Source organism: Physeter macrocephalus, unplaced genomic scaffold (assembly GCF_002837175.3).
Source record: "Physeter macrocephalus isolate SW-GA unplaced genomic scaffold, ASM283717v5 random_162, whole genome shotgun sequence".
Taxonomy (NCBI): Eukaryota; Metazoa; Chordata; class Mammalia; order Artiodactyla; family Physeteridae; genus Physeter; species Physeter macrocephalus.
In genome coordinates, this window is record NW_021145449.1 from 17527 (window position 1) to 44219 (window position 26693).

At 48.3% G+C, this 26693-nt stretch overlaps 1 protein-coding gene across 3 annotated transcripts in view; it reads right to left on the reverse strand.

The window, feature by feature from the left end:
• Positions 1-26693, reverse strand: part of PPFIBP2 (PPFIA binding protein 2) — a 94479-nt gene that overhangs the window by 17465 nt on the left and 50321 nt on the right. For 2 of the 3 annotated variants that reach the window (XM_028484327.2, XM_055082543.1), the window contains 9 exons: positions 19455-19637; positions 16162-16254; positions 11069-11180; positions 8569-8630; positions 7381-7456; positions 6269-6372; positions 4313-4380; positions 2695-2752; positions 1721-1762 (listed from right to left, as the gene is read on the reverse strand). In XM_028484327.2, the coding sequence (XP_028340128.1) occupies positions 1721-1762; positions 2695-2752; positions 4313-4380; positions 6269-6372; positions 7381-7456; positions 8569-8630; positions 11069-11180; positions 16162-16254; positions 19455-19637 (798 nt within the window). Of the gene's footprint in view, positions 1-1720; positions 1763-2694; positions 2753-4312; positions 4381-6268; positions 6373-7380; positions 7457-8568; positions 8631-11068; positions 11181-16161; positions 16255-19454; positions 19638-21084; positions 24449-26693 lie in introns of those variants that run through there. The other variant, XM_055082544.1, reaches the window with a different exon arrangement.

Genomic DNA, 26693 nt, shown 5'->3' on the forward strand with positions numbered 1-26693 from the left:
AACCACAAAAAAAAAAAAAAAAAAAAAAAAAAAAAAAAAAAAAAAAAAAAAAAAAGGCGGCCCAGACCTGTGAGAAAGACGACGAAAGGAACCAAGGGCAACGGAAAGGGCTCTCTCTCAGCTCTGTTCAGCCAAGAAGAGAAGCTAGGAAGGAAGGACTCACTGCTGGAGAAAGGGGTGCAACATCAGAACACAACACAGAGGAAACAAATTCTTGAAGTCGGTTCTGCGCCTGCAGTCTCTGAGAAGAATGACCCTGGTTACAGGGGTGGGGGATGGAAATCTCAGGCAAGGAGCAGCAGACGGGTGATGACCCAGCTGCCCTAAAACAGCACAGAGGCAGCGCAGCTGAGCGGGAAGACCCCAAGGCTCTGAGTCACACCGACTCAGGCCAAACCCTCTCTCTTTAGGCCCTCAGAACCTCAGTTTTATTGTTTTTAAATAAAGAATAACAATTCCTGCCTCTGGCCTAGCACACGAGGACAGAACTAAACAGAGGCACAGAGAATTATCCCTTGCCCAGGGCCTGGAGTGACAGCAGTAACCACAACATCAGTCCCTGGAGCGAGGTATGCATGGGGCAGACCCCATCTACAATATCAGGCTCAAGTGTGGTCCAGGGCATGACGTAGAGCACACACTGAGGACCAAGTGCTCATCCTAGGTGACAGAATAGGAACTTTAAGGGCTTGTGACCTGTGCACATGAGAAGATGATAACTCAGAGAGGGACTGAGGGACTCCAATTCTAGAGCTGTCAGGAGCAGGGGAGACTGACTCATTCCACGGACTCCACAGGGAGAGCTGATGAGCGGATGATCATTCTAGGGAAGTCCAGAGATGGATCTAACAGACAGAGCTGGAAAAGAACACAGGGGTTTTCTTACAATGTCATGAGCTCTCAGTTACAGAAAGCAAGGGCCAGACACCCATGTGAGGGGACGCTACAGAAGGATCCTTGCACCTGAGGCTGAGTGTGCTCCTGGGTTTTTTGTTTGAGTTAATTATTTATTTATCTGGCTGCGTTGGGTCTTCGTTGCTGTGCGTGGGCTTTCTTTAGTTGCGGCAAGCAGGGGCTACTCTTCGTTGCGGTGCACAGGCTTCTCATTGCAGTGGCTTCTCTTGCTGCGGAGCATGGGCTCTAGGTGTGTGAGCCTCAGCAGTCGTGGCACGTGGGCTCAGCAGTTGAGGCTTGCTGGCTCTAGAGCACAGGCTCAGTAGTTGTGGTGCACCGACTTAGCTGCTCCGCAGCATGTGGGATCTTCCTGGACCAGGGCTCGGACCCGTGTCCCCTCCTTGGCAGGCGGATTCTTAACCACTGTGCCACCAGGGAAGTGCTCCTGGGTTTTTTTAAATCATGACTTATCAGCGCAGAAAGGATGAGAGCTGTCATGTTCCTCTACTTGTGTGCTGAGATCATAATATCCCCCCCTTCCCAGAGATCAGATCTACTTTGGCTTGTCAAAGAGGAATTATCAGAGCCTATAAGATGGAGGAGATAATAAGAAATCCTATCCCACAGATAATAGAGATGAAAGCACAGGATCCAGCTGGGTGCACATAAAAAGAAAACAGGAGAGGAAGTTTCGTCTTTCCTGTTACCCTCCTACCCCTTATAGGTAACATATCTTAAGGTTACCAAAGCTGTAATTTGCTAAGTGAAAAGACTCTGGCAAACAGCACAACCTCATATAGACGAAAGGGACATGCAGTTAATGTACCTTGGGTTCTACCACTGGGGAGAGCTGGTTCCCACCGACGCACTATGGGATGGCAAGGAGGATTTCAGTTATGTGGAGAAAAGGAGAAATGCATTAGTCAAAACAGGAACTCAGGGCCGCCTGCCTGCCTGAACCTGCCAGGCTCACCCCTCCCTCCCCGTCTTTATGTCAGATCATCACCATCCGTGGAGGAAACACAGGTCACTGTCGGACCTCATGGACAGATGTCCCCGGGCAGCTGCCAGCAATCTGACTGGGGGAGCGAGAGGCACGTGATCGTGGGAGCAAAGCCACTGCCAGCTCCATCCTTCCTGGTTTTCTCCTGTATCACCAGGGAGTCTGGCGTACTGCTGGACATCAAGGGATCTATGTGGCAAGGTCACTGAAGGTTGTCTATAGGGCAGGACCCCTACATCTTCAATGACCTTGCTGCTCAAGAGCCTGCGACCCTCCCCCTTCCACATGGGGGTCACCCACCTGGTCAGGGGCCACAAAGCCCTCCTCATGCCTTTCTGGACTCTTTAAAAAGCTTCCTCTCCAATCTACTTTATCCCATAACCCACCCCCAGGGTCTCCTTTATCCACATTATGTCCTCATTCAAAATCTGTGCAACACTCCCAAGTGCCCTGGAGAAACAGGGCCAGGATTCGAGATCTTCTCTGGCTCCATCTGACTCGCGGCTCTGACCTTACCTCCTCCTACTCCCCACCATTTCCCCAAACCTGCCCGTGCCCACCTCAGCATCTTCTCACCAACTCTAGGCAGCGTGTCCTGACTTGCCCTGCCTCTAGGATGCCTTGGGCCACACCACACCTGAACATTTTCTCAAAATGTTCCTGTAATTCCTGCCTGCCCAGCAAACTTGATAAAAGCTTCCATGAGGTAGGGACAGCACCCAGCCTGTGTATCCCAGCACTGTGCTGGGCACAAAGAAGTAACTCAGACATCTTTATGGATAGACTGATGGTCTGACCTTATCCACGGATTCACTTCTCAAGTCTTCGAGACTACAGGAGAGTTTTTTCTGAGCCCTGGAAAAACACAAAAGAAAGTCAATAAGGAAACAGTAACTGGAGAAGGAGGTACGTGGTATCATTCGTGCAGAGGACGCTTCAGATGTTTAACTGGTAGTCTATCTTGGGCTTAGGGTCAAGGGCAGGAAAAAAACGAGAACGCCCTCTCATCATAACCATTACACATGAGATGAGACTGGCCCACTTTGGGGATGGCCTGGTCTGACAATGTCTTGGTGAGGGCATGAGAGCATCACTGAAATCCAAATCAAAAGTCCTTGGCATTCCTCAAAAAACCCGAATACACTCAATTCAGTGGCATCAGTGGGAGCTGGCTGTTGTGTGGTCATAAAAGAAGGCCAATGTCTGTGGAGTCAAAAGCCAATACTGCCTTGTCTGTGAGTCTGACAGTAATCCAGCGAGGGAGGTGGTGCCACCTTGGAGTGGAGATGAGCACCTCAGCCACAGCTCCAAAGCATCACCTGCTAGGATCCTTCAACCCTCTGCTCTGTCTCTGTATGCCCTGAGCAGTCTGCTCAGAGGAATTTGCTTTCTCCGGGGCTATTTTGCAAAGAAGGGCACCAACTGGATAGAGAAGAGGCAACAGGGTTACCTTGTGTCAAGTCTCCTTGGCAGTGATATTTCTCAGTTCATATGAATAAATCAGCATCTGTTAGTACATTAGTCTCTTGTGAGTCTGGTCAGTGTGAGTCACTCAGTGCCGACTTCCGAGTGAACTCATCAACCAAATTTCTTCTTCTGCAAAACTAAGGACTGGCCAGTCGCCCTCCTTGACACTGCTGTTTTCCCCTGAGGCTAAAGGCTCAGGGAACAATGGCTTTCTGGAAAATGGGGTTCGGAGTGCACAGGCGTCAGACCTCTGAAGACTCAGTGCCCTTCTGGGGAAGCTCCCACCACACTTGTGGCCGTCTTCCCCAGATACTTTGGCTGAAAGGCAGCCTGCTCTTGGCAGTAGAGCTCCAGATCCCCATAACTTGGAAATGTGTTCTAAAGAGCTGACGTAGGGAACTAGAAATAGGTTCATTTTCAAGGGAATCAGTCAGGTGGCAGCGAAGTGACCCCACAGGCCAGCCTGTGATAAGCTCATTGCTATGTGAAGCTTCCCCAAAGCAACTGGACCAATTTCCCTGTGAAGAGAAATGGTCCTCCCTGGAGAATGTGGATTGTCACAGGGCTAGATTCCCTGAGAGCAGGAAGGACGTTCCAGAGGGGCTTACAAGGAATGACAGGCACACCTCACAAGATGCTCTGAAGAACCACTAGGGGGCACAGATGAGGTGCAGCCACCTCTTCTCTGAGGCCCCAACCCCTGGCCAAGTCTTTTCTCAGTGACAACGACCCGGACCTTCAACCTATGGGAAGGGAAGGCCCTCTGTGGCCAGGGCAGGTAGGCATGGTTCATGACTGCTCCACCATTTTGGCCCTTGTGACCACTGCTGGGGCCAAAAGGGAGGGCAGGTCTGTCCAGGACATGGTGGCTGGGCTCACTGCCACATCTGGAGCCCCGAGAGGGGCCTGAGAGCACAGTGGCTCCACGGAGATGCTTGGGCCTCCTACCTGGTTTCCAGTGATTTCTGCGGTAGCGGGGGTGGTCCCACCGTGGGAGAGCTACCCCTTGGAGATACCTGCACCGGAAACGGAAGAGTCACTGGACAGATACTGTTTGGAGACTACCCACCATCCCCTTTTTTGGACAATTCCTCTTGGGGAGTTACATCTCCACCCCTGGGTACAGCCATGGTGGCTACATCATTCCAATGCCTTGCTTTTTTAAGATGCCAAAAAGGAAGACATATTGGACAAGATCAGGTGCGTTCAGGGTGGTATGGCTGTAGACAAGGAGGAAGGTATACTGAACAACCTTGGCCAACTTGCCTCTCCTTCCAGGGCCTAAGTTCACATTCTAGCAGTAGAGTCCTGACAAGTCAGTCCTGAGACCTGAATCCCTGCTGCCCCTGCCTTTTCTGAGCTTGGTTCTTCAGCTTTTCCTTTCATTCAGTGAGCCACTGCACACCCTCTTAAAAACACTCCTTGTTGGCAAAGGTCAGCCGGAGTCTATTTCTGCTGGCAGTGAGCAACTCTGTAATTCATATAGTCAATCAACAAACACGAGCAACATCTACTGCCTGCCAGGCCCTGTGCTGGGTGTGGGGCAAGCACTGCCCACATCAGGGAGTCAGGTAAGTTAATTAGGATGAAAGAGCAATGCAACATGTCCCTCTGATACCAATACCTATAATATAATATGGGGATAGAGGGGAGGGAGAGGATCCTTCTTGTTGGTAGGAAGGTTAGGAAGGCTTCAGAGGGGAGAACACTTGAGCTGAATCTTGAGAAATGAGAATGAGCTTAGCAAGGAGGCCAGAAAGGCAAGAGTATCAAGGGTGGAATGAACGTGAGCTAATCTGGTGGTAGATAAGGACGCAATTTGATGTCTTTCCTGTCTGCAAGGGCTGCCTCTATTCTCTAGATCCCAGTATCTTTTTGGTCTACCATAGAAAGAACCCTGGCATCATAGGACGTAAGTTGTTAAAAGCCTGGGCTTTTGTGTTCAAGACCAAGTTCTGCCATCTACTTGCTGGGTGACCTAGAGCAGATTACTTACCCTCTCTGAGCCTCAGCTGCAACACAATAAAAGAAGAATCCCAAAGGGGTCATGAGGAGTAAATGAGGTGAGTCATGTGCAGTGCTCATCACAGGGACCACCCAGAGGTACTGGGTATCAGGTTACTGCTATTTTTGCCAGCAATCTGGGATGCTTGCTCTGACTACATAACTGGGCCACCGGGTGACACTTTTGCTCCTCCCTTAATTAAAAGGGTTGAGTTGGACTGCTAAGATCCTTTTCATTGTGACTGTTCTGGAGTTTCAAGAACCTTTTGGATCCTGGGCTGAAACCCCTTCTTCATCTGAGATCTGTATCTATGAGTTAATTTGCCTATGTGTATCTAGACTAAGTCCAGAGAGGTTCATAGAACTGGATCAAATTTTAAACAAGAAAAAAGGAAATCTGTACGCTGGTTATAGGGACGGGACGTTGTCTGTGAAATAGGAATGCATCTCTTCAAAAGTTCATCTATCCCCCCAAATGTGCAAGATGCATTCATTCATTCATTAAACAAATATTTGTTGAATCCTACTGGGTATCAAGGCATCACTGCAGATCCTGGAGAGACAGTGGTAAATAAAACAAAGAACACCTTTGGTCTAGGCTTATAGTCCAGAGAGGAAAGGCAAAAATAAACAAGGAAACCAGTTAAAAAAGAAACTTCCTGTCCTGGGAAGTCCAGTATCCACTATGCTGTCCCTCCCAACCGGAACACAGGCCCTGACTCTGACCCACCCTCAGTGCTCTTCCCAAGGCCTCGGGGGCTAACTCCATTGATTTTTTTCTACCTGTCAAGATTTACACCTGAGAGGTACCTGACTGGTACCTGACTAGATCCTCCCCCAGGCCCAGGGTAAGCTCCTGGGGCCTGCTGAAACCCCACATCATGACTGGAAACACAGTACCTCTGGTTTAAAAAGTTCTTCAGGGCCTTTATTTGCAGTGTTCCAGTTTCTGAAACCTCCCTCCAGTTCTTCCTCATTGATTGAGAGAGTTCTTTCTGAAGGCCCTGGAAGCATTAATGCAGAAGAGATAATTACTACCACGTGACTTGTTTAGAAACCTGTAATTGTACCACACAATCCTAACGTTGTTTCTCCTTCATTAAGAAGGACAAAGAGGGACTTCCCGGGTGGTGCAGTGGTTAAGAATCCACCTGCCAAAGCAGGGGACACGGGTTCGAGCCCTGGTCCAGGAAGATCCCACATGCCACGGAGCAACTAAGCCCGTGCGCCACAACTACTGAGCCTGCGCTCTAGAGCCCGTGAGCCACAACTACTGAAGCCTGTGTGCCTAGAGCCTGTGCTCTGCAACAAGAGAAGCCACTGCAATGAGAAGCCCGTGTACCGCAACGAAGAGTAGCCCCCACTCGCCGCAACTAGAGAAAGCCCACGTGCAGCAACGAAGACCCAACGCAGCCAAAAATAAATAAATAAATGTATATTTTTTTTAAAAAGGACAAAGAAACACATAAAGGGACATTAAAAGCGTAGTTCAGAAGATTCTTCAGGGCCACACAAACAGCTCTCACTGCCCTGTGACTTCCTATGGGAACTCAGGTACCCAGCAACTCAAAGAAGGCTCCCCAAGTGTCCTGGCGTCTGCTGGGGAAGCTTTTAGATTCTCCAGGAGGTGGGCAAGCTCTAATCCCCAACGAGGGTATTAAGCTGCCTTTGGATGCAGGTTTGACTGCACTCATTGTCTCTAAGAGGTGTCCTGGGCAGATGCATAGATCTTCCAAGGGTAGGGATTGCCAATGGCTCGAATTGAAGGCTGTCTTTCTTTGGTGATCTGGATAGTCCCTGGAAGCTCTGAACTGACTGCCGTTTGACACAACTTCTGGAAAGCAACATCTGCCAGTTTCCCACCACCCAGGGCCGTCTAACCAGCTCCGTTCTCCAGCAGAGCATTTTTCCAAATGAAGATGAGGACTCTTCTGGCAGGTCTGCCCCTGGATTTAACACAGTAGAGATGGAATATCTGGGGGAGAAAATGGCAAGCTCCCCCTTGCTCTTACCTTGAGTCGCCATCACGATCTCCTTCACCCTTCGGTACTGGTTTAACAGCCCAGTAAGCTCCTCTATCCGACGGTCCTGTCACAGGACAAGAAAGATTTCTATGTAAACACCACCACTGGCACCTGGTGATTTCATCTGGGGGCCCTGGCTATGTTCTGGGCACACTGAGAAGAAATGCTGTGTGGAACCCATAGAATATTCCAAAGGGAAACACAGTGTCCAGGCCCTGGGTTCTCAGTGGTCTACCTCCTGAGCAGCTGCAAAAGCACTCTTGCCTCTACCTGAAGGCTATGAATCCAATCTCTAGTCATCAAACAATCCCTGTTTGATACAGCCTTCGAGGGGCTCAAACATTTCCCGAAGCAGGAAACTCATCGTCTCCCTACCCTCCTGACACAGCCATTGAAATCTGCCTCCTGGTCCGAGTATTGTCCTCTGGAGCTACGTGCAAAAAAAAAAAAAAAAAAAAAAAAAAAACCGATAAAATAAAGCTGTCGTATTTCTCTCAAAATTCTCACTTGCTCCGTAGGAGGCTGAGATTCCTTACACAACAGAGGAAATTCCCAGAGGAGATCATTTCTTTCAGCAAAGGCTGGGGACTTGGGAGGCCACACAGATTTCAGAGTTAGATAAACTTGGGTATGACCCTGGCTCTGCTATCTACTGTTACCTGACCTTGGGCAAACCTACATTAGCACTTTGAGTATGTTTCCTCATCTGTAAAATGCAGGGTTGTGATCCTTAGAGCTGATGTTTTTGCCAGATAGGTGCTCTCTAGTTATGGAGGTGGCTATTTTATGATTATGCATCACCAGTTACGATGGATCTATCACCAGATCATGAACGTGGGAGACTGGTGAACCGTTCTTGAGTTTTGCTAGTAGTCTGAGCAGCAGCTATGATATTGGCAGTAACCTCAGTGGTGTTTTTTTTCCTTACACCTGCATGAACAGGCATGGCTTTATTCTGCCTTTGGGAGATGCCATTTAGGCAAAGCTCCCAGGCATCAAAGCCAAAAACAGGTGGCTGAGCCACATGTCTAGGAGGCAGAGGCCATTCTCCTGACACTTCCCTGAGTCAGTGGTCTGATGGGCACAGCCCTGTCCAAAATATCAGAGACTAATAGGACCAAACAGAACCAGGAATGTCAGCAGGGAAAGGGCAGGGCCGCTCCACGGCCATCTTACCTTATCTTCATTGGCAACAAGCAAAGTTTCCATCCCCATTTTCAGACGCTGGATTTCTTGGTCTAAAAGAATTTAGGTATAGGAAGAATTATTTACGTAAATGCAGACAAATATTCCCACCTGCTAAGATGCTAAGACTTACCATATGAATAAGTTACACGTGGCTCCCTACTTCTTTAAAGAGCCCATGGTGGTGTCTGGCATAGAGTCAGTCTCATTACATATTTGTTGGACTATTAAACGAATGAACCTACTATTTTGTCTTCTCTTTAGAGACATTTGTGGGGAAAAAACCAAAATGCCATTTATTCAAGGGTGACATAGAGGAACCCCCAAATCTTTCACAACTGACATCCCACAAGGGAACAGACATTTATCCTTTATAACTTGAGTAGGCATGTACCTGGGCAGCTAGTTTTAGAGAGAATCACACTGTCCCACGGACTGTAGCAGAGGAGAATTTAAAATGAGAAAAAAAAAAGAAAGTCTATAGCTGAACAGAGACAGGGAAAGAATGATTATGTAAAAGAGAGTCAGGTACTTGGCTCAATTTAGAAGGTCACAGTCGGAATTGACTAACAGTGTTTAGCTGGATCTGTAAATATATTAAAACAAACTCTACTGTTAAGGAAAACACTCTCAGTTCATCGTAAGCCTACAGAATTTCTCTATGGGCCAAGGGATCTTTGTCAGTCTGTGGTGGACAACACGTTGCCTTCTCTCACTTTGGGCCCAAGAGACTCTCTCAAATTCTTCCCAAACTAGTCTGGAGAGCCAGGTCAAAGGCCAAAGCCTAAAGGAGCTGGGGGTCTTTCTGCTAAATACGTGGAGGTCTAAGAATTAACACATAGCTAGTTTTTCCAAACAAAGCCCTATACCCATCCCCAAATTGGGAACTACAGAGAATAGGGATGTCTATGTAAGAAAAATACAGGAGACAAGGGGACAAAAATATGTATAGTCACCCCATCTCCTTTTGGGATGCTTGCTACATCCGACAAGAATAGGAAGAATGGATTTATGGACTTTGTGTAAATAGCTGTAGGGATTCATCTTCAGAGGAAGGTGCAGAGCACTGCTCATTATCTTAGGCTCTTGGCGGCTAAAGACCAACTTGGCAAACCCAGTTTGTGGAGGGGCGGGCAGTAAGCGCCAGATGAAGACTGGCAAACCTTGATGCCTTGGGCAGGCCCCAACCTGAGCAAGGCCCCAAGGATCAGCTCCAGGAGGTGCCCGACGATGGAATGGGGTAGGGCCTGGAAGGCAAGGCCTGTGGGGAAGCATGGAGTGCAAGGGGAAGCCTGCCTGGCCCAGAAGTCAGGGCCTGGGGAGCTCTCTATGCAAATTTAGCATCACAGAGAATCTAGAGTATCTCAGGGGTCTCCAGCCTCCACATTAGGCCGTGGCAAGTAGGTGACATACTCAATGGCTTGAGAAGACAATGAGAAAGGCTGGCGCAGGGACAAGCATATGGGTCACTAATTTCCTCCTCCCGCCTGAGCCACCGTTTCAGGGCTGCACAGCTTCCCCGCCCCAGCCAGGGATCCAAGCTAAGTGGTGCCGAGGCCCAGCTGCAACTCTGTAGTGGGGCTAATTCACAGGGCTACGTGACCTCCTCCAGCACTGCTCTGCAGCCCGGGGGCCAGAGGAGAAGCTGGAGGGTGTGTGATCATTTTGTATATAAGGCAAATAGCTGTAAACATCAAATACGCATTAAGAATATTTGAGGATTTAGCCTCTATTTGTAATCAGCAAGACTTGAACTCCTCAGGGACTATTCACCATCCTTTCACTTATTCAATAACTATTTCTTAGCAGCCATGGGCTGAATGCCATGTGAAGCTCTGTGGCTATGGTCTCAAATAAGAGAGACACAGTCACTGCCCCAGAAGGAGGATGACAGTCTATACAAGACCTCACAAAATACAACACTGATCAATTACAATAAGTACTATGAAAGAAAAAAAGAATGCTGAGTTTGAGAAAAATGGGGGCCCCTAGTTGAGGTAGGGTGGCCAGGAAAGGTCTTCCTGAGAGGTAACATTTAAGTTGAGATCCAAAGGATGAGAAATAACGAATTTGTTTCTGTAACCTCAGGCTCTTATGTGAGTATCAGGCACGGATCCATTCAATGACTGAATGAATTGCTAAAGCCTCTTCTTTGGTGATGACACAAAGACAAGTCCTTTCAATTAAGGGAAAGAGTAAAAGCTCCAGAGGTAGCTGCACAGAGAGCTTCAATGGTCAGAGTACATCTGAGAAAAGCCTTCAGAGCGGAGTCCTCCGAACAGGGGAGGGGTTCATGGTAATGATTCCACAATAGAGCTGGGCTTTATAGGACCATGCATGCACACACGAACACACACACGCACGTACGTACGTGCACATTGCATGCCTCCTCACACAGCAGTACACACACCCAGAGACACACATGCCCACTTATAAGAGAAGGCCCAGGGCCAAAGGGCAAACGGCATTCTGTCACAGTCAGGCCAGTTACCTTTCTCTGCATGGTCATTGTGCAGAGCTGCAGTCCGGGAGAGCTGACTGTGCAGGCGCTCAATTTCTGCATCCTTCAGGGCTACCTGCTCTTGCAGCTGGGCTACCTCAGCCTGGAAGAGAAAAAGCCATCCTACCAGCTCAGAGGGACTACCAGACCACGACAAAGTACCTCAAGTCAGAGCCCAGGGCCAGTGGGTCCGAGGACACATTAGGAAGTTAGGAGCAAAGCTGCCAGAGGTGAGCAGTTAGAGGTGTTCACTGCCCTCCCCACAAGGTGGAGCTCTGCGGAATGAACGCACTCTTCCTGGCCATTGAGGACACGCCCGTGGCCCTGGCCATCTACCTGCTCTTTCCCCTGCATCCTCCTGCCTGACCAGGCTCTTTCCCTCCCATGCCTTCTGCAGCCAAATTAAGACAGAGGCCCGAGGAGGTGGGAACGTGCTCAATGGGAGGGCTGCCCTTGGTCCAAAGATGGATATTCTCTTTCTGGACATGGTCTTCCTTCTCCCAAGATATTCTGCAGTAGCATGTACGTAAACCATTGTAACAAGTACGTTCATCTTTCGTTTTTCCACCCCATACAGGAAATACAGTGGAAATCAATTCGCTACTAGTAGACAATGAGTGAGCCAAGAGTTCCCTCCCTCAAACTCTCCCACCCTGAATGCATAGCCACTGCCTCTGCCCAACCTCAGACATCTATGCTCCTTTACCCAAATGAAATTACATACAAGCATTACATACAGCATTCAGGTGTGCTGAGTGGACATACTCTTGTAAATCAAGCATGTAAGTACAACACAGGCGCATACACACATTCATATGGGCAGCAGCACTGGGTGGTTCCCAAGTCTCTACTAGGTATAGCAGATTAAACTTCACACATAACAGCAAGTCAGGTGGTCCCTGTGTTCCCATACTGATTAGAAGATCAGAACTGGCTAGGTGCCATCCTGAGAGGCACACTGGCTTTGGAGTTAAATTTGGATTCTCTCATTTCCTAGTTGGGTAAGTGGTTTAACATTTCTGAGTCTTGGTTCATCTATAAAACCAGGAAAATAGCATTTAGCACATGGGGCTGCAGTAAGGAGTAAATATGGTAAGGGTTATGAACAACTTAGTCTCATGCTCAGTAGATAGTAAGTCCTCAATAAATGCCACTTCTGTTGCTGCTCTCATCCTATTCCTTCCCTTATGGATAACTAGCTAGTTCTCTGAGCATCAAACCAGACTAAGAGGGGCTTCCCTGGTGGCGCAGTGGTTAAGAGTCCACCTGCCAATGTAGGGGACACGGGTTCGATCTCTGGTCCAGGAGGATCCCACATGCCGCGGAGCAACTATGACCGTGTGCCACAACTACTGAGCCTGCACTCTGGAGCCCGCGAGCCATAACTACTGAAGCCCGTGCGCCACAACTGCTGAGCCCGTGTGCCACAACTACTGAAGCCCATCTGCCTACAGCCTGTGCTCCGCAACGAGAGAAGCCACCACAGTGAGAAGCCTGCGCACCACAACGAAGAGCGGCCCCCACTCGCCGCAACTAGAGAAAGCCCGCGCGCAGTAACGAAGACCCAACTCAGCCAAAAATAAATTAATTAATTAATTTAATTAAATCTATAAAAAAAGAAAAAAAAAACAGACTAAGAAAGGGGGTGAGAACTAACTCCCAGCCAGTCAGTGGCACACACAGCAAAAGCTTCTACTCTGGGCACCCTCTCCCCCATGTGGTAGCCCGATCGGGCCCCACCTTTATTCTGCAAGGTTATGGTATGGGCTTGTCCTGTCCTGAGGTCATTTTTGAACAAGTCAAGTAATCAAATGAGCACTGGTCCTATTGGTGGCCCTTCCACCAAACAGGCCTGTGTTCAGCTTCAGGACACACGGGCTGAGAGCCTGCTCTCCATCGGCCCCATGCTCACTGCGTTCTTACATCAACCCTCACTCAGTCCTCACAGGAAACCATGGGATGAAGCAGTACCCCTGCATGTCACCGGGGAGAAAACAGGAGTAGGGAAGGATTCGACTCCCAAGTCACAGAATTATTCAGTGACCAGGCCAGGACGTGAACCCTGCCTGCTCCAAAGCCAGGGCTCCACCCAGCCTGGGCTGTCTGCTGCTGAGTTAATAGCACAGATGAGGGCTCCTCTTATGGGGAGAGGGCTCCCTGAGCCCACCCCCAAGGGGCTCTGGACAAACCTTCCCTAACATCCCCAAAATGGGCCCATGTAAAAACAAAGAGGTGGCAAAGGGGTGGGTTTCCTTACCCAAAGTCCCTACAGAGCACTGTCCCTTTGCTTGGTTTCCACCCACAGAGGACAGAGAGCTGGGTCCAGCTGTACCAAACGGCCTGCAGAGACTCACGGCCATGGGCAGCTTTGCACAGCTAACCCAGGGCCTTGGAGCCCATGGGCTTACGATTGATGGTGACAGTGGCTTCTGAAAATATTAGCCTTGGGACTCAATCCAAGTGCCTCTCATTTCTACAAGGGCCAGAATATTCTTGGAAGATATCCTCTTAACTTTTCTTGCACCTTCCGCACCCATTTCTCCCCTTCCTTGTAGACAGGGTGAGAGCTGGTCTCTGTTAGGAATCCGGATGCCTGATTCTTGTCTGCGGGCCCCACAGTGGACACCAGTGATGAGATGCTATCGAGGCAGAGCCCAGGCTTTTCTTCTCTGAGGCCTGCCTCTGGATGAAGTCATTTATTTACAACTCTACAGACCAAGTGGCTGGGCCCAACCTCCCATGTGCCAATTTTCACAGAATAGGCCAGAAATGACAGGTGCTCTCTTAATGCTTAGAAAGGTATCTGTCCCTAAGCTGAGAAGTCTACAACAGCCCAGAGGCCGTGCACCTGACCATGGGGAAAAGTATGCTACTGCCATGGCCACTGAGGCTGGAGCTGTGTGGTGAGAGGTCTGGGACAAAGCCAGGCAGACTGGCGCCAGGCAGAGATGGGGGCTCTGCCTCCCTGCAGGTGCTGGGCCTTATTAAACCCAGGGACCCTGCCCTACCACCGCTGCACTGAAAGACGAACCACACTGACGGACTGAGAAGCTTTACACAGAAAATGGAAGAACTTTCAAAAACAAGGCAGGTTTCAACTGCAGGGAATTAGGATGACAGAGGGAAAAGAGCATGAGTTTTGGAATGACAGAGATCCAGATCAGAACCTCACCTTGGCCACTCTGAGCCTCAGTTTCCTTACCAGGAAAACGAGGATAATAAATCATAGACCTCGCTGGGTTATTTTATGGACCAAATAAGAAAATGTGTACAAAGGGCTTGACACATTCTGGCACACAGGAGGGTCTCCAGACGTGGTGGTTATTAAATAACCCATAGTATCTCAAAGGTCTACATGCCAAGGCAAAGCGCTTAGGTGATTTAAACGAGTTGTTTGGTTTTATAATAGAAGGTGGAGTGTACAACTTCAAAGGTTTCACCAAGACAGGACTCGCTTGAGGGGATCATGGGGATGGAAGGTTCTGAGCTTTTAGAGAAACAGTGCTCCTAGAACTGGGGGTTGTGAAGCACAGTGCACACAAGGGGACACGTAGATAAGAACACAGCAGTAGATGATCAAGCAGATTGTCTAGCACTGGAGCTGACTAGCTGTAAGATCTTGGGAAAGTTGCCTAACTACTCTGTGCCTCAGTTTCCTCATCTGTAAAATAGTTAAGAAAATTACTCACATTTATGCAACAGAATATTATATAGACATCAACATCATGTTCGGAGTTTTCTTTTAATAGCATGGTATAAAATTGTGTATAAATTATCAACATCAAAAATTAAGAGAGAGAGAGACCCCAAAAAGAGAAATGCCTGGAAGGAAATATTAATAGTGGTAGCTCCTGGGCAGTATACGAATGATTTTTATTCCTTTAAATTTTGGGGGTTTAAAATTATCTATAATGGTTATTATTGTTTTTATAATCATTTAAAGTTATAGAAAAAATAAAACTGAAAGTACAAACTAGATGTTAAGAAAACTAAGAAGTAAAGATGAAAATGCCTACAGGACCATCTGGTAACACCTGTGGGTGGCGCTGCAGAGCTCTCAGTGGAAAGGCAGGCGTGCACCCACCCACCAGAGGGAGCCTGGCCAACTCCTCAGGCGGGGAAACTGCTTCAGGGTTTTAAAGCTTCTTGCCCCCAACCCCAGAGCGTCCCTCCTCTGCCTGCATGGAAGTCTAACTGTATATGTGAAATTTCCTAATGCTTAAGTGACAGATAATTCGACGTTTTAAAATACAACACCAGGGGCTTCCCTGGTGGCACAGTGGTTGCGCGTCCACCTGCCGATGCAGGGGAAACGGGTTCGCGCCCCGGTCCGGGAGGATCCCACATGCCGCGGAGCGGCTGGGCCCGTGAGCCGTGGCCGCTGGGCCTGCGCGTCCGGAGCCTGCGCTCCGCGACGGGAGAGGCCACAACAGAGGGAGGCCCGCATACCACAAAAAAAAAAAACAAAACAAAAAAAAAAAAACTGGCCAAAACAATAAACGTGTGGGCTGAATCCATTCCAACTATTAGAGGAAAAGAAGGAGGAAACTATTAGAGAAAACAGAGAAGGGAGGGATAAAATTTATTTCACAAATGAATGTGTCGCAGGTGTCCTTTAAATAGCAAGCTCCCCAGTTCAATAGAAACATGATTTGGTTAAAAAAATATTACAAGTATATATTTTTAGTAATTGCTAAATATAAAGCATGCCTCTTTTTAGAAACTGATTATTAGAGGGACTGCTAAATTTAAAATGATGCAGCCAAGACAATGTTGGCGTTCATCTGCCCTAGGACTCATCACTCACTCGAAGAGGCCCTGCTTGGCCCACTGTCAGCCTGGGGGTGCCATGGGACACAGAGAGAGGAAGGAGACTTGGCGACCTCAGCAGCTCATAATCTCATGGGCTTTCCCCAGGAGAAAAGCCCTCCTGGATTAAATCTGTCTGCTCGCGCAATCTGGGCACTGTTGCGTGTACACACGGTGGGATCAATTCCCATTCCTCAGCCTTAGGCTACGGCACACCCCAGGCCCTCCCCGCTGGGCCTCAAAGCCTCTCCATAAACATCAGAACCGCCTTTTACCTTGGTGGCCTTCAGTTTCCATTCATACTGGTTCCGTTCATTTTCCAACTCTTCCACCTTGATTTTGAGGTGCCGGAGCTCCTGCAGTAACTCCTAGGGGGGTGAGGAAGAAAGACAGAGTTCTGGTGGTTAAAAGAGCAGGATGTTCTTGAGATCTACAACCCTGGGTAAGCACATGCACGGTGGAGACCAAGGCAGGAGCGACCGCATCAGGCTCCACGCTATGGCTGGCTCCAATCTTTAAACACGGTCCTCGTTTCAGGAAAAGCTATGTGCCCATTACAAAACAAAGGCCGGGGAGTTCCAGACAAAAGGAAGAGAAAACTTTCTTCTTCTTTTCAGAACTTGTTCTCCCCGCTCCTTGCTGACATCTGTGTTCCCCACAGGGCGTGCCCAAATCACGCACATACGTGTAGGGGGAAGGACAGGTAGGATTTGGGAGCAAGGGAAACAGAGATGCAGAAATGAGGCAGCTTGTTACAAAGTAGCAGGAAGCAAGCTAATAGGGAGCATCTCTCTGTGCTGGGGGTCGAGGAACCCAGGGGAGGAGGTCGGTGTTCCTGCAAGGCTTCACAGAGGAAGTGACAGCCAGGAGGATAGAAACAAAAACGCTAAAAGGACAAATGCTAAGTGTGAAGTGCAGAAGCAGGTCTGGGTGTTCCAGTTCAGAGGAGGGGTTGGCTTGAAGAAAGGAGGGAGGGAGGAGGCATGCAGGGAGAGGGCAGACAGCCTGCTGGGCTGGAGCAGAGGATGGGCAGCATTCAGTGGGAAATGATAAGGTGGGGCCTTACTGTAAAGGCTTTTGGATGAGAATATAAGGAGATCTGATGCCATTCTTTAGACAGTAGGGAGCCTCTGCAGGTTGCTGAGTGGGGAAGTGACATTTAAACAACTTGCCAATGGTGGAGCTGGAAATCAGGGCTGTATCTTCTGACCCCAGGGCCCCTGCTTTCTAAAGTACCCCTTTAGTAAAGACACCGCTGAGCACCCTTATCCCAAACCTAGGTTCCTTTAATGGACAAATGGGGCTGCTGATTGGTTTCTATCAGAAAAATGAGCATAAAAGTGATTACTTCCATAGACTTTCTGAACTCCAGATTCACATAACAAACTTCCCACAGCATCTCCACATGGATGGCACAGAGGCATCTTGCGACTGTCATGACCCAAGTGTAACTCCTAATTCCCCCTCGTAGACATCCCTGTCTCACTAAATGGCGTCTCCATCCTGTGCCAGAAACCTGGGCTCCATCCTTGGCACCTCCTTCTGTCTTCCCCGCTACATACTAACTCATCCCCCCTTCTAAATTCTACCTTCAAGGAAATCACCCGAATCTCTCTTTTATCTCAACTCCACCATCACTAGCAGTTACTGCTGAGAGCCTGGACCCACTGGTTGGTCTTGTCATCTTGCCCTGCTTGAAGACATCGACCCCCATGGCATCCAGGGGGAACAAAACAATTAAAGCACAAATCTGATCCTGGCCCTTCCCTGCTCCTCAAAGCTCACGAACTTTAATCCACGACCAGTACAGCCTGGCCTAACCCAGCACCCTGCCTGCCTCTTGTACCACTGTCTCTCCCCAGTTATGCTCCAGCCATGCTGGATACTTTTTAGTTCCTCTTTCTGACTTGGGCCCTCACACACGCCTCTCCGTCTGTCTGGAACTTTCTGCCAGGATAACCCGTGCGCATCCTTCAGGCCGCCATGAGCAAAGCTATTCCAACCTCTACACTTCATCAGGTCCCTCTCCTATACTCTCTTGTGGCATCTGTATAATCTCTTACATCATTTGCAATTTAACAGTTACTGGTGTGATTGCTGATGGCTCGTTCTCCTATGCTGTGAACACCGTGAGCTTTGCTAACCTCTGGCACATAGTTAGGTATGCATTATTTCTTGATGAACAAACACTTGCAATTCAAGCCATCATTTAACTGGCCTTTGCAGCCTGAGACAATCCACCAGAAGGCTACATTGCTTACACTTGCATTTTGCAGGGATATTCACTAAGATTTTCTTATAACTGAGGTGAACATTTGTTGATGCCCTTTTAGAAACGTATCTTCCAAGCTAAGATTATTGCCTCTGTGATCCGCAACATTAGACTTTAAGGCCTGTTGTGACTTGTAGCAGATCCAAGATCGTTTCCTGAGAACATCTGTGGCCCTGCCTGAGGGTTCGCCAGGCCTGCTGATGGCAGAACTGAAAGTGTGCAGGTTACTGCTGAGGAGCTGCCACTGTGGGGATACGGAGCATGATGATCTCCAGGCTCTGTGACCGCTTTGGCGCATCCTCTTCCTTCTAAGCTATTTGTTGCCCATCGTGGGCTATCAACACCGGTGCACAGTGTAACTTCTTTTACACGTCTTTCTGGGGTAACCCACTCACCACGGGGCATGCCCAGCACCCCTCTCAGAGCTTCCCTTTCCAAATCTACACCTACATCTTGACTCTCAATTTTTTGCCCCACCGAGGCGCCCTCCCCTCATGCCCAAGTCTGGGTAGAGATTTTCAACACGTCCCGTAGTTGAGTATGGATCATGGCAACTTCCTATAGACATGGCTACTATGCCCTTGACTTTCCCTTGGGCTTCCAAGTCCTCTTCGATAGCGGGCCTTGGAGGCACAGGCTCATCTCTGTGCAGCTGCCATCACAAAGGACCTGGTGACACCAGCGCAAGGGGCCAAGTCCAGAATCCCAGTCAGATACACCCCATAGGGCCCACAGGTCATGAAATCCCTCGAATGTGATTACACGGGAGAACTTTCCCTGGAAATTCAGATGATGACAGTTGTCACAGCATATGGACACTTGTGTTCTATTTTCGCACTGGGGATAAACCTCTTTAAAAATAAACTTGAGAGGATTACTTTATGATGCTTTTTCTTAAATTAAAAAAAAAAATCATGTGAGCTGAAACTTCATTTAATCTCCCAGCCCAGGAGGGAGAATCAGTGTCTGAGTCGTACCTGGGAAGGGGACCCGAAGCTTGCTTTTACACCAATGCCCCGTCACTCAGGGCACCTGATGCACCTCATTCCCAGCCCTGAGGGAGATAAGTACCGCTACCGGTCAGAGGGTTGGCCTCGCCAGCTCAGACCCTGCTCGGTGAGGGTCACGGAGCTCAGCTCGCATCCCGAGGGGAGCGAATCCCAAGCTCTGCCCAGAGGCGACCGCGGATCCATGTTAAGCCAGCGCACGCTGTTCCGGGTAGGAGAAGCCCCAGCCCCTCCGCCAGTGAGATGCCCCACACACGCATGCTCCGATATACTTAAGTGCAGTTCCTACAGGTGACCCCTCCCAACGGGCACACTCCTGGCCGCAGGGCTGGGGCCGGGCCGCACCGTCGCCGGCTGCCACCTCCTCAGGGTGGTCCCTACTGAGTGCGAGGCGCTCTTGAATCTGCCTGTGGATGTTCAGCTGCAGCCTACACATCTGCTCCTGCAGCTCACTGATCACATTCAGAACCGACTGTAGGAAGGAAGAGAGAGGAGAAGAAAAGCACTCAGGGTCAGTCAGCACTCAGACACGGAGCTCCTTAGGAGAGCAAAACAGAAGGATGGAAGTGTACGGCAGGGGGCGCACAGCGGTCGCCGTCCGTGACCATACGCTCTCTTCACAGGAGCCAAAAGACGTGGCATTTTCCCTGACCTGCCCCATCCGTGGGCCTGTCTGCAGTGTGGCCTTCGTGCCATACTGGGGGTCGTCCTTGCGTGACAGCGTCTGAGGCGCAGAGTCTAGCGATGGTGGAGATGGGATCCCATGCGGACGCATCCCTTCTACACTTGCCAACGCCCTCCCCAGACATGCCAACACCCGTGCACAGGGGACATACGACGCACGACACGCTCATGCACGCTACTACGTCCCCAACCCTAAATGCTCCCTCACACCCGACACCAGACCTGACTCCTGTAGCCTCAAGAACGTTTTGGCCTTTTATGGCAACTTTGGAAAATAACTGCAACCCTTGGAATTCACACCTACTCAGTTCTGAATCCCCTGCACTAGCAGCTCTGCTGGGCTTTCCTTTATCTACTCCACAGACGTCTAGCGTCACTCCGCAGAGACCCAAGGCCACAGTAAGCAATGGCACTCGCAGGTGAGAGAGGAGAAACGCACAAATAACAATCACAACAGGCTGTAAGTGCTACGCCAATAAGACTATGGGGCTTCCAGGGAGTGGTGAGTGACTGACTCTGCCTGGGTCGAGACAAAGAGATGGGACGAGTCTAAGTGATGTCAAGTAGGTGCATTCTAGATCCCTCGCCTGTGTGGGGAAGTAAAGGAGACGAGGAGGCATGGGCCTGGCTGGCAGGGTGGAGGATGGTGCCACTCATGGCGACAAGAAACCCAAGAGCCTGCGGGCAGCTGATGGGGCCGGGTCAGGGGCATGGAGTTAAGGAGACAGTTGGCAATAGATCCCAACAGAGCCTATGGTGGGTGGGGTGGCAGCCAATTCAAGTGTTCAGGCCCCTCTCTGCCCACCTTTACTGACATTCTGAGCACTGGCACCTGGTACTGAGAGGTCTGCCCCCTGGTACCATGAGAACTGTCCAAGCATGCTAGAAAGAGGTTTTCCATCCCCAATAGAAACAGTGTTTTCTAAAAGAAGAAAAGCTCCTCCCCCGTTACCTTGTTGTTTCGTAACCCCCTTTTTCCAATGTAGAAGGAAAACTGAGGGTCCAGATGGCAGCTTGGGTCTGAGAGGGCACTGCTAGGGCCCCTATGCCAGCCTGCTCTCCCTCCAGCGATGCCACTTGAACTGGGAGAGCTGCAAATGCAGGCATCGCTGTCATAAGCGGGCGGGCTCCTGGCCACTCAGCCACTCTGTCCTTGAGCTAGCTCACCTGAGTTAGCCCAGAGACAGCCCCACGCTGTCCTCCCCCAGCGTCAGTCGTCAGAGGGTTGGCTTCACCTGCTCATCTGACGTTGGTAAACACCTCACATGGTGCCCTGGCACACAGAGGCCTTCGATAAGTGTGAGTTCACTTTCCCCACTGCTTCTCCTTTTGCCACCAAGTGTTGGATCCATAAGAAATGATGGAGAGAAACTGGGAGAGCAACAGAAAATACCTCAAGGTCGTGCAACACAGTTAAGGCCCATGTGACATTGATCGCTGACAACAAAAGCCCAGTGGCTCTGCACCCTCCAGCGTGCTTCCCTTACTGGCCACTCTTCCAGAACCTTTAGTCTCTCCTGGTCACTGGCCCTGCCCGTCTTCACACCTGCTCTTCTCTCTCATGTAAGTTTCAAGAATGTCACGGCCCTCACTCTTCTCCTGTTCCCTTCACTGTTGTCTCTCTCAAGTGAGGGGTCTAGACCCGCTGACCCTGATTTTCATCACCTCATCTCCAACCCCACTCTCCAGGCAGATGAGCTCGAGCTCTGTCCCCACCACACAAAGGGTCAGCACCCTCCTCGCGGTCAGATCCACACACGCATCCTCTGTCCTCAAGCTGAGTGGCTCCCTCGTTTTACTCCTTACCTTCCGCAGCTCTGCACTACTCAGGTTCTTCTGGCCTCTCTTTTACTGTTTTCCTGTCAACTTATGGATCGCTCCAGTCTGTGTAGGTCTTCATGAATCCCAATGTCAACTGATCCATTTAGTTTTTCTTTGGCTTCCTGTCATCACAACTTGAAGGCCTTCTATATCAGCAGCCAAATTATGGACTAAAAATACACACCAGGCAGGAGGACTAAGGGCAGAGGACATGACCCTCTACAAAAAAAATCTTCCTAGAGGTAGTCTTAAGGTATAATTCATTATCACTTGGGTACCAATATGCCTATTTTAGCATTCACCCTATATTCCTCTATCTCATCCACAAGACTATCCCAAGCAATGTTTTCGCAGTGCCTCACTGAAGTGAGGATTTACCCAGCCTACCACTACAAGATGCACTCCTGGCCAAACCAATGAGGCCAATCAGACGTAACTTACTCTTAATGGACACAGATCCCCACTTTGTCTTCTCACAAACCATCATAGGGTTGACCTCAAACTCAATAGACTGAATTTTATAGAACCCTTCTAACTTTCTTTGCCGTTTTGAAAAAAGAGGAGGAGGAGGAGGAGAAGAAAATGGTTACTTCCAGTTTTTCAGCAACTCACTTGATTTCTCTGATTCTTTAAAATTCACTTATAAACAAGCAGCCTGGGGACTGCTGTCCTAAGTTCTGTGCACCTGTCAGAGGCATCAGTGGTACCAAGCCCATTCTTTCTTTGATCTTCTTACTGAGAACATAACTTTAAAGGAAAATCTTCCTATTGTCCTCAGAACTGTCCCTTTCAGTGGGGTTTGATCTTCCTGATACTGTTCGTGCAGGTGCACTTTTATCTGTCCTTCCTACCTTTTGTACAGCCCCTTTGAAAACTGGTTCCTCTCAAGGTACCTCTACCTTTTCCTTTTTATTTGTATATTATTTGTGAGGTTACACAGTCAGAAATAAGTATATTTTTATGTAGTTCAATATCCTTGAGTCATCTCTTCTATTTCTGAACTTTCAAAGGTATGATTTCCAAGGTCCACAGTGCATGTCTGTCTATGCCGCATTCTCCCCTCCCTCACTGTCATGAACTCTCAAAATAACAATGGCCACTCTCTCAAGATACCCATCACTTTCACTTCATAAACTAGTTTCTAGCTTTGCTTCAGCATTAGAGCCAGAGTGGCAGTTTTCCTGGTTTCTTTATCTACGTTCAGGGCAGAAACTATAAATGGCGGGGGGGGGTGGTGGTGGAAGGCAAACACAAAAACCAACCTTTCAGTACCTAGGTGTTGAGCTGGAGGAGCTTTTTAAGAGCTATCCAAATTGCTGCTTCCTCTCATTACTGCCTTCTGTCTGCCTCCATCAGTCTGGGGATCTGTATCAGGAGTGCAGCTATTTTCCTCCTCCGCTCCATGTGACCATGTATCCACACCCCAGCTCTTCTGGAACACTCTCCTCTAAACTCCCTATCCACGCGCAGGTGCTGTTTTCCAGTATGTCCAGCCTCAGGCTTGGCACTTCCACTTACTTTTAAAATCCTTTATTTCCAGGGCTAGCCCTCTCCTCTCTTAATAGGTCTTTTCTCTCCCATAGGGCAGAGCCTTTTGTAGCGGTGTTTTCAATCTTGGGTCCCACATCATGAAGTCCAGGTGACATTTATGAGGTTCTAATCCCTGTTCTGTAATCTCAACTAACTTTATTACTCTTGCTTTGCCAACCATCAAAGTTTTTGTTTGTTTTATGGTTCTTTTCTATGTGAAACTAACTACTGGGCACTTCCCATAATCATAGTCTTTCCCACCCCATCCTACCTGTTAAACTTGTTCACAATTTTACTTAGTTGTTTCTCTCCTGCTTCCTTCTTGCTCAGTTTAATACTGTCCTGGCACTCTGACACATAGCAGGTGGGAATACCACCTCCACATCTGTCAAAATGTCAAGTGCGTTGTACCCTTTGACCCTTCAATTCCACTTCAATATCCTCACACATTTACAGATTTATTCACAATAGCATTATTTGTAAGGGCAAACACTTGGAAACAAATGTCCACCCAAGAGAGAACTGGTTAAATAAATGAGGGCCTAGTCAGAGCATAAAATAATATGCAAACATAAACATGAATGAGAAAGTTTTTTCTTTAATGTACTTGATATGAAACAAGCTCTATGACTGCTCAGTTAAAAAAAGAAAGGTCTAGAATAATGTGTATCTGTGCAAATATGAGGGAAAGAATTTATCCATATAAATTTGCTTGTCCATGCATAAGACAACTCTGAAGGATACAAAACAAACCGACAACATTGGTGTCTGACTGCTGGTTGGGGAAGGAGAAGTTTTGCTGCATATACCTTTTTGAACTCTTAATTTCTGAATTGTTGGAGTATATTTCCTATACAAACAAAAATGAGTAAATAAAATAAAAACAAGAATAATAAAACTCTCCTAAGTCAGGCCAGCTCTTCTCTGAGCAAACACAATCTTCCCAGCTTTTGCTCGGTACTCCAAGTTCATCATTCCCATTGCAACAGTTCAGAAATCAGAATCCCTCCCCTTCCAAGGTCCCACCCATAGGAAGAAAGGAAGCAGGACACCTGTGCTGTAAGACATTCCATTTTCTGCCAGGAAATCCTAGAGCTCGTTTCCAGTTCTCTTCAGGCTTATGTATAATATCCCTGATCAATTGGGCTGACTTCATTTCCCAGCACATGCTGGATCCCTGTTCGCCTCTAGAAAGGCTGCTCTGCTACTACACGCAGAACCCTTTGGATCTCACAAAGGGATCCAGCTGCAGGCCTCCCTGCATCCCCAGTGCTTAGGGAAGCCAGATGCCCTTCCCCAAGGAAGATCTCTCCAAGGGACATGCCTTTGATAGGTGGGCTACCCCGAGGTTTTCCTTTGCCTCTGGATCTCTTTCTTTCATGTGCCGTCCTCCTAACTGTGGTATTTACTTTCCATGTTGGTCACTTTTCCTGCAGTCCTGCTTTTCAGGAGTAAATCTAATTGGTCCAATCTTGGATCTCCTGAAATGACCCAGAACCACTGCAAAAGGCTCAGGAGAAAAGGTACAGTAAACAGGAAATCCAGTATTCACCCACATCTCATGAGGGTCACCACTGACTCCTGAGCGAGGCTGGCTATCAGGATTGTCTCCATTTAACAAGAAACCTACACTTCAAAGTCCTTGGGTTTATAGACAAACATTTGTAATCACTTCCACAGCTAACTACAGGGCAGCAGGATATCTGCTTAGGATAAAGCCTGAGCTACAAAGAGAAAGTTTATTTCAGATCTGGCTACCTCAAAAAAGTCCTGCCTCTTTTAAACCACAAGCAATCGGGCTTTAGGCTAAGCACATTCACTGGAAAAACAGCAGCGGTGTAGGATGGGAAGCAACATTCCCTTTATTCATACAACTACAACCTTGATGACCCCAGCCAGCCAAACGTCTCCCTCAAAATAAACAGCTCCACCAAGCACATGACAATAGTGCAGCTTAAGCAGCCCTCTCCATGGTTCTAAGCCTCGGGTGTTCCAGATGGTTACAAACAGTGGTAGAGAGTCTGAGCATACCAGTAAAGATTATGTTTAATGACAAGAATGAGAATGTTGCTTCAGGTCATATGGCTGTTGTTCCCTGATTATCACAAGTTTGAGCAGCCAGAAAAACCCCTCCACACGGAAACTTATGTTTGTACTAGCAACTGGGAAGGGCTGTTATCGGGTAGCACTGAGGCCAGCAGCTCTGGGTCTATGCTGCCTCATGCACGAATAGTCTAATGGAAAACAAAAAACAAAAATTCGGATTGAAAAATAATCCTTCAGAAAAGAAAACATAAAGCAAACAGTAGAATGACTGCCTTAGCTGTGCTTGGCCCAGAAGTGGGAGCTCCCCTTCCTTCCCTAGAAAGGAACTGAGCTGCTTCAGCTCGGTACTAACTCAGCATTCTGCCACCACGGACTGACTCACATGCTCACACACACCCATGCGTGGGCCCATGTCCCCTACGGTGACTGGTTCAGAACCAGGCACGTGACCCAAATTGGCCCACTGATATGCAATCCTGGGGCTTTGCTAGAATCTTTGAGACAGAGAGAATCTCTCTCTCTGCAGAGGTTGCCAGGCAGTAGGATCTAAAGCTGCTGATGGCCATCTTTGTCACCACATACAGAGAGCCTTCTGAGAATAAGGCTCAAACAGAACCAAATGAGACACTAAGCCTGATTTCTAATGACATGGTAAAGCCATCTGGATCTAGTGATATCAGCTTTTTAAACCCTAGACTATTCCAGTTGTGTGACCTAATAACCCTCCCACTCTTTCCTTTCTTTCTTTTCCTTGTTTCCCTCGCTCCCTCCCTCCCTCCCTCCCTCCCTTCCTTGGTTTTGCGTTGTCTCTACCACTCTAAGCCTTCTTACAGAGTTTATGTGATTCTGCCTCCAAGCCTGAATGTATATCCCCATGTGATCACACATTTTGAAACATTGGTAAAATAATTCTAAACCTGTAGAAAATCTACTTGCTTCTCCCTGAACATTTAAGAAGCACAGTCTATTTAACTAACACTTCACACAGATAAGCTTTGAGTCTGCGTGAACTTAGCAGTAAGTCAATAATGTGGCTAGGTCTACATTTACATTTCTGGCATGCTTGAAAACACAATCAGTAAGTAATTGATAAAAGCTAGTTATCCAGCACTATGCTAAGGACTACACATATACATTATCTCATTCCTTCTTCGGAACAACTGAGCAAATAGGAAGTATTACTATCTCCATTTTACAGGAGAAGAAACAGAGGTTTGGGAGGTTAAATTACTTGCCTAAGATCACAAACCTACTGAGTAGCTGAGTTTGGATTCCAGCCAAGAGGGCTGATTCAAAAGCCTGCATGATCACTAGAAGATAGTGTCCTCAGCTTAATGGAGATAAATTTTCTTTTGGCAACTATACTTCTTACTAATGAGCATGTTCTCAAAAGCAATGCAAGGAATATACCCCACATATTAGAAGCGTCTCAATCACCAGTGTTTAC